Source organism: Chanodichthys erythropterus, chromosome 1 (genome assembly GCF_024489055.1).
Source record: "Chanodichthys erythropterus isolate Z2021 chromosome 1, ASM2448905v1, whole genome shotgun sequence".
NCBI lineage: Eukaryota > Metazoa > Chordata > Actinopteri > Cypriniformes > Xenocyprididae > Chanodichthys > Chanodichthys erythropterus.
In genome coordinates, this window is record NC_090221.1 from 23,079,202 (window position 1) to 23,093,194 (window position 13,993).

A 13,993-nucleotide genomic window follows, 5' to 3' on the forward strand; every position below is an offset into this window, starting at 1 on the left:
GATTCATGTTTGTTGAACTTTTAACATGCAAATTTACTGCTTTTACCAATATACACATTTCTGTCATGAAACTACATGGTGCAGGCTGATAGGTCCTTAAAGGCACAATATGTAGTATTTCGCCTAGAGGTCAAGGTCACTTAAACAAAACAAAGACGTAGCTTGATGACTCGCGGAATCATGGGAGGTGTTGTCTTCACGTCTACAGCCGGTGCAAAAGAATCTGACAGGGCTCAGGCAGAAATCATATTGGATGAGCTAATGTATAAAAGATTTATTAACATTACTGCATGAAGCAGGGTGTGGCTGAAAGCTGTTGGAGCTGAACGAGGCCGCTGGAGCGATTGCTATTGAGAGACAAGCGCGAGTGCGACACACGGCTCCAGAGCAGCGGAGCTTTTATTATGCCACAGGCGACCGCTTCAGCTTCTTTTGGTCATGTGTATCTGGGGTAAAAAAGCGCTGTTTTATCATATTAGATACATTTGTGTGTTGAAAGTTGTTATAATGCTACTCTGTGCATTCGCTTGGTGGCTACTAAAAGACACTTGTTACACACTGCAGTAAGCTAGGTCGATATTAGGCATGGTAAAACATGGTACCCGCAATAAATAAAGAAAACACGATTTAAACAATAAGAATTACTGTGTTGAGCTATTTAACAATGATTAGATTTCTGTTGATGAATGTATCCAAACAGTTGCTCACCTGTCTAATAAACAATATATTAAAGTGTCTTTGGTGTTTCCATGGTTTCTACAAAATGAAACCGGAAATTGAGGGTAACGTGGGTATGATGTCATTGATAGGCAACGCACGGACACGGTCCGTGGTTAAAATGGCTTGTTTCTTTTTGCCTTAAACTCAGTCTGCTTGTAATTACATCATTCTCTTAGGGCACAGCAGAGTGGTTCCTCTTGTATCAGTAGCCAGTGAGCTTGCTGCTCAGCCTTCAAATAATTGGTCAGCATTTGCTTTAGCAGTGCAGCATGCTTTCAGAAACCCTCTTCCTTCCCCAGCTCCACCTGTATAGATCTGCTAAGGATAATTCTTGTATGCTATATTGTGTAGCAGCAGCATGTCTTATGCCAAGTTTACACTACAGGATTTTCAGCCCGATTTGCAAGTTAATGAGCTCGCCAACAGGTTGGGCTGTGATTGGAGGAAAATCAGCGAGTGATCAGCGCTCGCCAATCTTTGTGTGAACTATTCAACAACACATCAAAGAGGCTTGCTGATGCATCACCGACACCTCGCAGACAGCAAATATCTAGCATGCTAAATACCTGGAGCTTTCGGCCGACTCCATATCCTGTGGTGTCACGACGAGCTACAGCCAATGAAATACACACTGTCTATGGAAGCAGCAATAACAATCCATTCAAATATAATTTGCAGAGGTTTATTCGGTAACACTTTAGATTACAGCCCGGAAAGTACTGCGTAATTACAACAAATTTACAGCGTAACTTTCAATAATTATAGTGTAACTATACAGTAAGTATGTGTAAGTATAGGGGAACAATATGTGAAGTATTGGGAATAAAGGGGTAACAACCAGGAAAAATAACAAATTATTCATACTTTTAATATTTTATAACTAAGGGGTACGTATGACATAACTAAGGGGTAAATATGACATTACGGGCCGTAAATTAAAGTGGAGCTTGTTACCCTCTTATTTCATGTAGTTACAGGGTAAGTATGACATTACGGGCCGTAAATTAAAGTGGAGCTTGTTACCCTCTTATTTCATGTAGTTACAGGGTAAATATGACATTACAGGCCGTAAATTAAAGTGGAGCTTGTTACCCTCTTATTTCATGTAGTTAGTTTCACACGAATCTCCCGCGAGAACGTCATGAAAGCTTCACGCTGCTTCATCGAACCGTATATCGAACGCGAAGTCGACTCTCATGCAGGTGCTGGTGACAGTTGGTCAGAAGCGAAAAGATGAATAGTCTAAACCATGAGAAAATTTCATGGTGTACTGTATTTTCTTATAGTACAGAATAGCAATGGGATTCCTTCTTAAGATTCATCAGCTGAGAAACGAGAGCAGGTGGAAGCCAAGCGAGAAACAACAACAACCAAAAAACGGACAAAACTTGTTACTTTCTGTCAGGACTTTAGAGTTTGAAATGAAAAGTTGATTTAAAAAAATGAATAATAAGTGTTGTAGACCTGTTTTTAATAAAGTTTTTTTTTCAAATAAAGGTTTCGGAGTCAGTGATATCAGATTGTTTGCATTTTATTAATTACTTACCCTGTAACTACATGAAATAAGAGGGTAACAAGCTCCACTTTAATTTACGGCCCGTAATGTCATACTTACCCTGTAACTACATGAAATAAGAGGGTAACAAGCTCCACTTTAATTTACGGCCCGTAATGTCATATTTACCCCTTAGTTATATGTAATAGGTACCCCTTAGATATAAAATATTTATAGTATAAATAATTTGTTATTTTCCTGGTTGTTCCCCCTTTATTCCCAATACTTTACATATTGTTGCCCTATACTTACACATACTTACTGTATAGTTACACTATAATTATTGAAAGTTATGCTGTAAATTCGTTGTAATTACGCAGTACTTTCCGGGCTGTAATCTAAAGCGTTACCGTTTATTCATATTAGATACACATTGTGTAAGTAACTATAAAGCTGTATTTCGGGACAATGGATGAATGGATGAATTCATGTTATATATTAACATCTATCATAAAGTGTGGCTGGCTGGCCACGGTGTGTCACGTGACGTTCTTAAATAACAGTAGCCTTAACTATGGTCAGCCACAATGTTTTAAACTTATGTGTGAAAGGGTTCAAAACTTAATCTAATTTCCTCCCAACATCCATTTTCAAATAAAGTCGTTGGGTGACAGAGTTGTTGTCAGCTCTTGTAGTGTGTAACCTCCTGTTGCAGATCATTTACGTAGTGTCACGTAGTATGAACACTACAACGGCTTCAAGACTCCACAGCAAGTCATGTAGTCTGAACAGCACAGTGATCTGCCGATGTTTAAATCCTGTAGTGTAAACTTGGCTTTACTTGCTGACAGCACTGTGTTGTGTGTGTATTAGCAGTAGCAAGTCCTGTCCTTGCTCTGCTGCAGCAATAACCAGCAGCAGAAGCAGCATATCTGATCTATTCCACCAAGACCAAACATATCAACGTAGTCATATCCATTACCGTGCCAAACCCTCCAAAAGTTGTCAAGACAGAAATATATTTATTAAAGCTGATTGGATTGGTAGTGAGCTCTGGGTATGCAGTGCTTCATGCATCAATACACTATTGGCAATGGACAGTAGACCTGTTATCCCTCAAAATTTCACAGATGTTTTGGTAATGTGAAGTTTGTAAGGGGCCATTCACACAAGAAAGCTATGAAAAAGCAGCAAAGTGGAATGTAAAAATGCATTCTGTTGCCCCGTTCTGTTTTGTATGTACTCCATGCACTTGCGCTACTTCCAACAACAGTACAAAAAGAAGCTTTCAAAATCTTCATCATCTTCTATGTACTTGCTTGATTAGCATATTTTTCAAAAGCCCGGGTTTGAAATCTTCAATACAATGTGGCGTGTGCTTTCAACTCTTGTGAGATACACGTTTGTACTGAAATAACAATTATCAAACACACACAACCTTTTTGAGTTTTTTCAGATGTGTTCCAATATGAAAAAAAAAATCAATTGTTTCAGTTGAAAAGATGCAGGAGTTACAAAGTTCACATTTAAAGAAGATGGCCTCTCTCATTACGGATTTATTTGACGGATGCTGTCTTGACAAATGTGACTTCAGAGTTGTAAATTATTTCTTCTTGTCTCGTGCATGAAAATCTTTTTATTTGCAAATGCATTTTGTCTTAATGGCCCTTAAGAGATACTAGTATGAATGTATTTATTTATGCATGCTAACACTGTGTCTACATTGAACGCATCGGCACAATGCAACAAAAGCAAACAGAGCCTATTATAATCATTGATACTGTATATGCTGGATGCAGCATGGCGTTCTGTTGCCCGTTCTTTTTTGTATGTACTCCGCGCACTTGCGCTACTTCAGAAAACAATACAAATGGATTCTGAACTTTCGCTTTGCATTCAGCCTCAAGCTGTTGCAGCAGTCAGCATTTGGTGTAAACAGTAAAACTATCACAACTTCTAAAAATAACCAATTTTTTGTTGCAAAACTTTAGATTGATACAGTGGTTAGCGTGTTGTGGTTTGGTTGCTTGGGTATTGCTAGTTGGTCACCTAGTCAAAACAACCTTTAAGTCTTCAATTTTGGTCACTGGACATGGCACTGGGGTCATATTACAGAAATACTTGAACTCTAGAATCCTTTCTTGTCTGTTTAGTAACATTTAGTTACCATCAATAAGGATGTTAGTCAGTGAGACTAAATATAATATAGATAAGATTTTACTGGGTCCAGGTGCCGATTACACTGTCTTTAAGTTGTATCTATATTTAACAAGTTATGAAGTAAAATATCTAGCTTCCGCCAGATTGCCTTCCGTATTCAAATTACGGAAAAAATGGAACTGGTGTCACGTCTGTTCCATAAGTTGAATTGGGGGGGGCGTAGGACGTAGCGTAAGCTTTTTGAACTGCTAGAGTTTTATACTTTCTTCGTAAGTAGAATACGGAAGGCGGTCTGGTGAAAGCTCTATATTTTTCTTCATAACTTGTTAAATATGGAGATTTTTTTCACACAAACGCATCGCTTCACGTGTCAGGATATTTATTAATATTTATCCGATTGTGTTCATCAGTAGGAAGAAAGGATGGCTTGAGGATGAGTAAAGCTTGGGTTAATTTTCATTTGAAAGTGAACTAATCCTTTAAGTTTAATTCATAGGATTTGTTAAAATCTCTGTCTCTAGTTCAACTACAATTTCTTTTTCAGAGATTTGTTTAGAAACCAATAACAAGACCATTAACAGTCTGCATGTTATTCATTGTCTAATATATCTTTTTGAGGTAGTATGTGGATCGTGAGATGGGGGGCAGTGGAGATCTCAGTCATTGAAAAACAGGAATCTATGACAACACGGTGCCCAAAACCACAGGTAACTCACAGGAGTGAGAAATAGGGAGAGAGCAGAAGAAATAGGGAGAGAGTCTCAAGGGAGAATGAGTGTACTGCATTTCTGTGTTCGAGAAGCGGGCCGACGGCATTCCTCAGCGTCTGAGAAAACCGGACGTTTGCTCCATCTCTTTCTTTTTTTTCTCCTCCTCTCCCTCTGCCTCTATGCCGTCGTCTTTCAAGTGGGTTTTATCCCCTCCTGTGGAGCGGGTCATGTGTCTTGGCTGCCAGAGAGAACCATGTGATGTTAATCCAACGTCCTCAACCACCCCCCACCCCCCCAGTTCAGAGAGGAGGAGGGCTCAGCTCTCAAAGTTATCTGGGAATTATGTGGCCACAAGGAAAGGCAAGTGTTTATTTGATTGTTTATCATGTCCTTTTTTATAATGTCCTCCACGGTGAACTCAGGTTATGATGCAACTCAGAATCCAAAGGTCTGATCAATGACCTCGCAAACAAACCTGGCACAAGTCAAGCATCCTGGAGTAGTTCTCTGTATGGTACACTTCCACATTGATTGGAACGGAATGCAGTAGAGCTGCAAAGAATGCTAAAGAAAAAAATGTATATTATATATTTTTTTATTTATAATAATATAATTTATCTTAATTGTGTTTAAATAGAATTATATTCTTTTATGTACTTTGAAGTGGCTTATATACTATGATATATGAATATGGTTATATTAAAGAATTTAATTATACAGCAGCAGTATTACAATGGTGCATATCCACAACACATGGTAATATCATGGTACCGTTTTGTAGGTCACATAAATTGTAAGGTGTTTTAGTGTAGTAATCACATAGTACCATGCATATATGCTATATCAAGGTACTACTGTCATCTAAGTAATATGGAATATGGTTAATACCATGTATTTGACCACAACCATATACATGTCCAAAAAATCTATATTAGAACCATACTTTCTAGTACATTTTTGTAAGTTATATAAGTACCATAGTATATGAAAATGGAAATCATGTAGTACCATGGTCTATGGTTTTGGACTCAACCATGAGGGTAAAACTAGGGTATTTTTAAGTGACATGTAAATTAATATGGTAATTATACTGTTCAATGGTATTGACTTTTTGTAAGGGGAACTTAGTCTCATACGCTTAAAAGAGAGTTTAGCATTTTAATACAGATAAATGAGAAAAACAATGATGGGAAGTGCAGCAGTAAAGTAGTGTCACTTTACTCACGCCTAAACTTTCCCGGCAATGCAATTGTGGAGGACTGTAACACGCAACCCCCCTCAAACCCGCAGCCAGCAGCGCCGCACTGATCGATCAGCATTGATCGTCCCTGACGAGCTGTTCCACTTTCCAGCCAATGCACGCGCGCCCGTCTGCGATTGGGAAGGAGCCCGAAACGGAGGAAAATTTCTGCCGCCCTGGCGGTGTCACTTCCCCACACTTCAGCTGGCCGCCTGCCAGACACACAGGACGCTCACAAGAGGTGGAGTGGACTCGACGTGACGAGGAGGAGCGTCCGCAAACGACTGGACGGACGGACAAATGGACCTATGCAAAAATGGCTCTTAGATCACATAAAGTCATCAAACACAGAGAAACACGACGATTATGGTAACGACCCTGATCCCTTTCAATTCTGCACAAAGTTTAATGAGTCTTTGAATGCTGACTGTTAAAGAAACTGAAATTAATATGCTTTATAGGACTACTTTGCGGGTACTCCTATTAAATGCATTAATACATTGTATTGGTATTGATTCATTTAAAAAAAAAAAATCTAAAAATATAAATAATATAAACAATATACCCCAAATAAAATAATGTTTAAATCTCATTAATAAATGTAAATTAATACTATTCAAATTTTATATGTGGATACTCCTAATAAATACATTGACAGATTGCACTGATATTCATTAATTATTAAATAACTAAAAATGTAATTAATATAAACAACAATAATAATATACATAAAATAAAATACATTAATCTAATTAATAAAATATTTAATACAAGTATACTATAAACATAATGTATGACATTGATTTGTTAATGAATTCATGAATTATTAATAATATTATTCAAAGTAATATTAATTTAATATTTAAATAGATTATAAACAATAGCATTTTACAAATAATAATTGTTTTATTATTATTTAGTTTTCATACACGTACAATTATTATTTACAATTTGCATTTCGTTCTCATTACCAGAGCACCCCATAGGGTTATATTTCAGATGAGGGTATGGTTGCTTGGGAGCCGTGCTTTGCATATTAAAATATCAATCAGCACCAAGTTCCTGGAAAGCATGAATGTGCAAAAGTTTGGATATAATAAATCAATCACGAGCGCAGCCAACAGCCATTAAGAATGGAGTCAACAATCGAGTGTCCAGCCCTCTCAAAACTATACTTCATTCATTATTCCACTCTCATATGCACTGAGAGACAGACGGCATCACCGCAGACAGCCCCTCGCGCTCATCCACACCTCTTTAAGGTTTATTTATTTTGTCCCCGACGGAAAGTCCACTTCGGTTTTTGTGTGAAGCTCCAAAAATCTATGAAATGTGTTTGCATGTTCTTCTCCGGGCGCGAGGATGTGGAGGTGGGATAGAGAGACGCGAGAGGCTGGAGGAGCGCACGCGCTCGCTCTCGGACAAAGTGCGTTCTGCGTGTATCTGCCGGTGTTTGGGGCTTATTGAAGAAATCAGCGAGAATATTTCAGTCTGGGTGAGCATTTGCTTTCGTTTGGCTCTTTTACCTTTTATTCTCTCTCCCTCTTTTATATAAATCTCCGTAGCGCGTGAGAGCACCGGACCGCTCGGACAGTCAGAATGCTTCCCTCGGCTCACGAGCGGTGCGAATGAAAATACGCCTATGTTTGCAAATATGCAGATAGCCTATATTTATCAAAGGGAGGGGAATGAGACCTTGTTGAGGACTGTTCAAAGTTACAATGACATCTAGCCAAGACGAATAAGTTGGCACTGAAATAACAAGGGAATGTGCTTAACCAACGCGACGTGTTGGCGCATACCTCGCGCTGTCACCATAGACACATCGGTCGAGATGAGACAAAAGGGATTTTGTTTTACTTTCTAAATGATCGCCGTTACATCCGCTTGACAATTTGCCCATATGCATCAGATGCATTGGTGCAACTTTGCCACGCGTAACCAAATAAGCGCACAGAATAGTTGAATTTACGGCTATTTGTTTGTTGTTTGCTTGTAGTGTTGTTCATGTAAACATACTATTGTGACCTTTTTCTGTTTTTATTGGTTGTCTGGATAAAATATGTGGGATATACCGAGAAGGAATGTCTGAAATATTCAGAATTTCTCTTGAAGAGACGACAGTATGAATGCACATTATATGTGCTGTTTATTATTCATCCATTATGAGTTGTATGCAAACTTTTTGTGCGTGGTGGGTACAGTATTTGCATTTTAATGATTTAAATAATCTTTCGTGAATTTATGCAATTAGTCAAGGTCTATTGTTTGGATTGATCCAGTAAGGGTTTAATTGAGGTGATTGTTTGACAGAACATGTAGATCTTGATAAGCAGGTCATCTTGTTTAGGCACAGTTTGGCTATTTGTGCAGGTTTGGCTATTGTTCCCTGGTGATGTCCAGATCTCTCTATGTTGCGCTATTGTCCCTCTGGCTCGCCGCAATACTGGACACAGCAATTTCTAAGTGGATGTGAGCCTCATATATGTTTGACATACGTTTGACAAGAGGTAATTCAGTATTAGATTGCTGAATGGGCATTCAAACTGTTGCAAGGAACTTATTTATCTGTAGGCCAGGTCAATCATTTACTAAAACCCTCACTAGATGCAGCTTTTGTCCTGGTTTACCTGCAAATGTGGGGTTCCTGTCTCCAGTAAGTTTTTATTCCCATCATGACTCTTTGATGTCGATGTGATGTGATCACAATTGATGTAGTCATCTGTTTTGATAAGGAATAAACTGTATTGCAAAAATATTTTGGCAGGCAACCTACACTAAATGTGTGTTTCACCTGATTTTAATCAAGTCAAATATACTGTTCAATATGACTGAATCAACTTGAATACATTAGGCTTCACCAATTAGCACAATTTTTAAATCAGTTAGAAATCCCCTACTGTATGTGTTCACTTTTTACAGCTCAGTATGTATGGTAAATGTAGGAATGACCGGGGCTAGTTGTCACAGATGTTACTACGTTGAGTGGGTTTATTTTTTAAATTGAATTTCTATATTGACACAAACTTTATAGTGATAATGATGTTATAATGATGTTTCCACTGTTATTTACCAATAAATACAGTTCATTTAACACATGTTGACCTTTTGTGACGTGTTGTCAGCATGTGGTCACAATGAAATCTGCATTAAATAGCAAAATTCAAACAGTGAAACCGTTCTGAAACACAAAACAGTTCTTGAAACATCCAAATGGAAACACAAAACCATTGTTTTAACCAACATTACTAGAACTTACGCATTTATACCATTTAAAACATGTAACAACTTGCCCCAACCTGATTTTTGTGAAAAATTATCTTGTTTTGAACTAGATGTTTGAAACCAAAATTAAAAATCTTAGAATGAAGACAACTTCCCTGTTTGACAACCAGCCCCAGTCTCTCTTACATGCATTTTTAATTTATTTAATTTACTCTTTCATTCATGCATGTTTGTATGAATGAATGGCCAATTACATCATCTTCATAGACAGTCACTCACAACCTTATGCCATTTTTTTTCTAATTATTATCGATAACATACTTTACTGAGGCTTGGCAGTTAATTGAAATGTTAAGTCCTTGACGAGTGTTTTTACGTGCGTTAGTGTGGCTGAGCTTGCACCTAGACATTCTGATTTCACTGTTGGCTCACCCCAGGGGCTTTGCGCTTGAGCTCACGATTCCGGTTTCGTGATAGAACAGACCGCCTGTGGACCCTGATAGACGTTTCTCACTGAAGGGGAATTGCTGTCACAAGGAACGGGCTTTCACACGTAAAGGTTATGAAATATAACAATTTAACAGACTCAAACTGTCCAATTCAATATCCACACGAATTCTTTTTTTAACTTCACAGTGAGTTTCAGTTTCTTAGAAGCAGAGCGAACAAAGTGTAATTGTCACTAAAACAGATATCTAGGACAGATATTATGTATAAATGTTGGCTAAGTAATCAAAATGAGTCAAGATGAGGCCAGAGCGACCAGTAGATTATTTGTCACAGTGAACATGTGCCTATTTCAGCAAGCCAAAACATTAAGCTAATAAAATGGGATGTTTATATGCATGATTATTTTGAAAGATTTTTTCTTGACTATAGTGAAACCGACATGACGTGTTCTGGATTATGTTAAAAAGTTTGAAATATTAATATTTTTAAAATGTTTTTGAAAGTAGTCTCCTTTGCTCACCAAGGCTGCATTTATTTGATCAAAAATACAGTAAAAACAGTAATATTGTGAAATAATTTTATAATTTAACATAACTGTGTTTAAAATTGAATTTATTTATACTTATGATGGTAAAGTTGAATTTTCAGCATCATTACTCCACTCTTCAATGTCACATAATCCTTCTGAAATCAGTCTAATATGCTGATTTGCTGCTTAAAAAACATTTATTATTATTATCAATGTTGAAAACAGTTGTGCTGCTTAATATTTTTGTGAAAATTGTGATTCACTACCATTCAAAAGTTTGGAGTAAGAAAGATGAAAAAGAATACATTTATTCAGCAAGGACAATTGATTAAACTGATCAAAAGTGTCAGTAATGGTATTTATAAGGTTACAAAAGATTTATAATTCAAATAAATAGTGTTCTTTTGAACTTTTTATTAATCATAGAATCCTGAAAGAAATGTATCACAAGTTCCACAAAAATATTAAGCAGCAAAAAAACAGTTTCCAACAATGATAATAAGAACCATTAATAATTGTGACACTGAATACAGGAGTAATGATGATAAAAAATTCAGCTTTGCCATTACAGGAATAAATTAAATTCTAAAATATATTAACATAGAAAACAGTTCTTTTAGATTGAAATAATATTTTACAATATTACTGTTTTTACTGTATTTTAGATCAAATAAACACAGCCTTCTAGAGCATAAGAGTCTCCTTTGAAAAAAAAAAACATTGAAAAAAATATTTTAATTATCTCTTAATTATTTCAATCTTTTGTCCAGTAGTGTAACACTCAGCTTCTCTTTGCGAACCATGTATTTAAACCAAGCTTGCTTAAACCTCTCTGTGTATCTTCTATCTTTCCTTTCTAGGATTCTCAGGCCTTCGCGAATGGATGTGTAAGATGTTCATGAGGCTCGCCTAGTGTGGACCGCTGATTCTCCAGCTGTGAACCCGTCAATCTCGTTTTGGCTTCGGTCTTCAGAGGAACGTTGCAACTCTATCCCCCCTTCATCCTAAGCTCCCTCGTCTCCCTCTCCCTCCCCCTCACGCTGTGGCCCATGTCTGCCAGCGGAGGGTCCATGGAGGGAATTCGAGCCGTAGAGGATGAGGAGGCACAGGACAGCTGCTGCGGGGATGAAGACTCATCCCCAGTGGTGGAACGGAGAAACCGCAGCGGCATCATCAGTGCTCCACTCAGCAAAAGCCTGAAGCGCTCACGAGCTCTCTCACAGTACATCGCGACCTGCTCGGCTGCTGCTGTTGCCAGTGTCGCAAACGCTAACAGACTCGCACAAAGCTCCATGGTGGCGACAGGTGTCAAAGCTCACCCTACGGCCAGCCAGCACAGGTCACAAGTCGGGTATGCCAAACTGGACCGGGGCGCATTAGTGTCCGGTCTTCTGGACTCTCCGAGCGGGTTGCATCTCGCCCAGGCCGCCGAGCTCCTGCGGCGGGCAGGAATGCTGCTTCCGGTCAGCGACCCTTCAAATGTCAGTGTGGGAGGGGACATAGAGGCAGTCTCGGCTTCTGATTCGCTGGGCAGTGTGATGGACTTCCCATTGCTCAGCAACGGTGGAGTGGGCGGCAGCTTTCCGTATCACCCGGGGCTCTTCATAATGACACCGGCGGGAGTGTTCCTCGCAGATGGGGCGCTTTCTCATGTGACCAGCGCATCGGAACACCAGCAGACACAGAGCGAGATTTCATCGGCCATCAGTGCCAACGGGAAGAAAAAGCGGAAGCGCTGTGGCCTGTGTCCACCCTGCCGGCGCAGGATTAACTGCGAACAGTGCAGCAGCTGCCGCAACCGGAAAACCGGCCATCAGATCTGCAAGTTCCGCAAGTGCGAAGAGCTCAAAAAGAAACCTGCTGGCGGGCTGGAGGTAAGATGGTGAGCAATGTACAGTAAATTCATAAAAATTATGACTGCAAACTAGTATCAACTGCATGGGCACCGCAGGATAATGCATTGGAGCGCATGTGCTAAATCACTAGGCAGCACTTCTGACACGTTGAACTGTGATGCTCATGCAGGTGTTGCAAGTTTGAGTGTGGTTTGCGTAATTTCTTGATTCTCTCCCCTCATCTCCTTATCTTTTACTGTTCTCTGTACTATCCCTGTGAATAAAAGTAGCACAAAGTCAAAAATAAAAGCAAAGTCCCTTTCAAGGAAAGTCTGTTCACTCTGCGGCCATATTTGCAATGTCTCCGGGCAGCTATTTCGGGCATCCAAGATCAAGTCCTATCTACAGTATTTGAATGGGGGAATCCTGAAATCTCAAAAACTGCTTGGCCAACTCACAATTAAATAACACATTTCTGACATGAACTGTCCCATAAATGTTGTTTTTTATACCTAAATTGCATTAAAAAAAGCTTATTTTTCAAGCTAGACGAGACAATGCACGTGCAATCCTAAGCGCAAGTCTCAGGTTTTTATGGGAACCGGAGCTTCTAACGGCAGCTGCAGTGACGCAATGACTTTATCAATCAGTGTTTGGCTCTTTTACTTAGAAGGTGGGATATATTCCACCGTTTTGCACATTACAGTTTCTATCATTCATAACTAATAGGAGTGAACCGTCTTTCTACACATATAGTCATGAAATACTAGCAAAACATATTTCTGTGTAAATATGTTGTGAAATCAGTCCTGCGTAAATTACTGATTTCAGTTCAGTGAAATCATTTACTAAAATGGCAGTTAATCTAATTATTAAAAAAAAACAAAAAAACAAATTAACCTCTATCTGACCTATACGGAAATTCTGTAACAAGTAAAAGTATTTTTCTACCATCGGAGCTATTTACACTACCGTTCAAAAGGAAAAAAAAAAGGGGAAAAAAAGAAAGAAAAAGAAATTATACTTGTATTCAGCAAGGAAGCATTAAATTGATCAAAAGTGAGAGTAAAAACATTTCTAATTTTCTATTTTAAATTAATTGTGTTCTTTTAAACTAGTCATCAAAGAATCCTGAAAAAAAAAAGTTTATCACACTTTCCAACTAAATTTTCAACATTGATATTAATAATAAATGTTTCTTGAGCAGCAAATCAGCATGATTTCTGAAGGATCATGTGAAACTGAAGACTGGAGTAATGATGCTGAAAATTCAACTTTGCATCACATGAATAAATGACACTTTAAAATATATTACAATGGAAACAGTTAATTTAAATCATAATATTTTACAACATTACTGTTTTTACTGTATTTTTGGTCAAATAAATGCAGCTTTGGTGAGCATAAGAGAAATATTACCGACCATAAACATATTTGCATATAGAGCATCATTAAAAAAAATATCATGTAACTGTGTAAACGACTCCTAAATCTTTTTCTTTTTTTGCCACAGTAATATAATGGCTTTACTTTTCTCAGCAAATATTGATATTTTGTGATTTACTTCAGTTATTTAGTCTGCATATCATGTAATTCCTTTGATTAAAATGTTCAATCGATTGACAGCCC

General features: G+C 38.1%; 1 protein-coding gene across 5 annotated transcripts in view; it reads left to right on the forward strand.

Annotated features, from left to right (window-relative positions):
• Positions 1-7,546: 7,546 nt before the first annotated feature.
• The window catches only part of cxxc5b (CXXC finger protein 5b), a 31,657-nt gene continuing 25,210 nt past the window's right edge, over positions 7,547-13,993 (forward strand). For 2 of the 5 annotated variants that reach the window (XM_067382285.1, XM_067382275.1), the window contains exons 1-2: positions 7,547-7,820; positions 11,390-12,411. In XM_067382285.1, the coding sequence (XP_067238386.1) occupies positions 11,579-12,411 (833 nt within the window). In that variant the 5' untranslated portion in view covers positions 7,547-7,820; positions 11,390-11,578. Of the gene's footprint in view, positions 7,821-8,849; positions 8,982-11,389; positions 12,412-13,993 lie in introns of those variants that run through there. The other 3 variants (XM_067382246.1, XM_067382265.1, XM_067382255.1) reach the window with 2 other exon arrangements.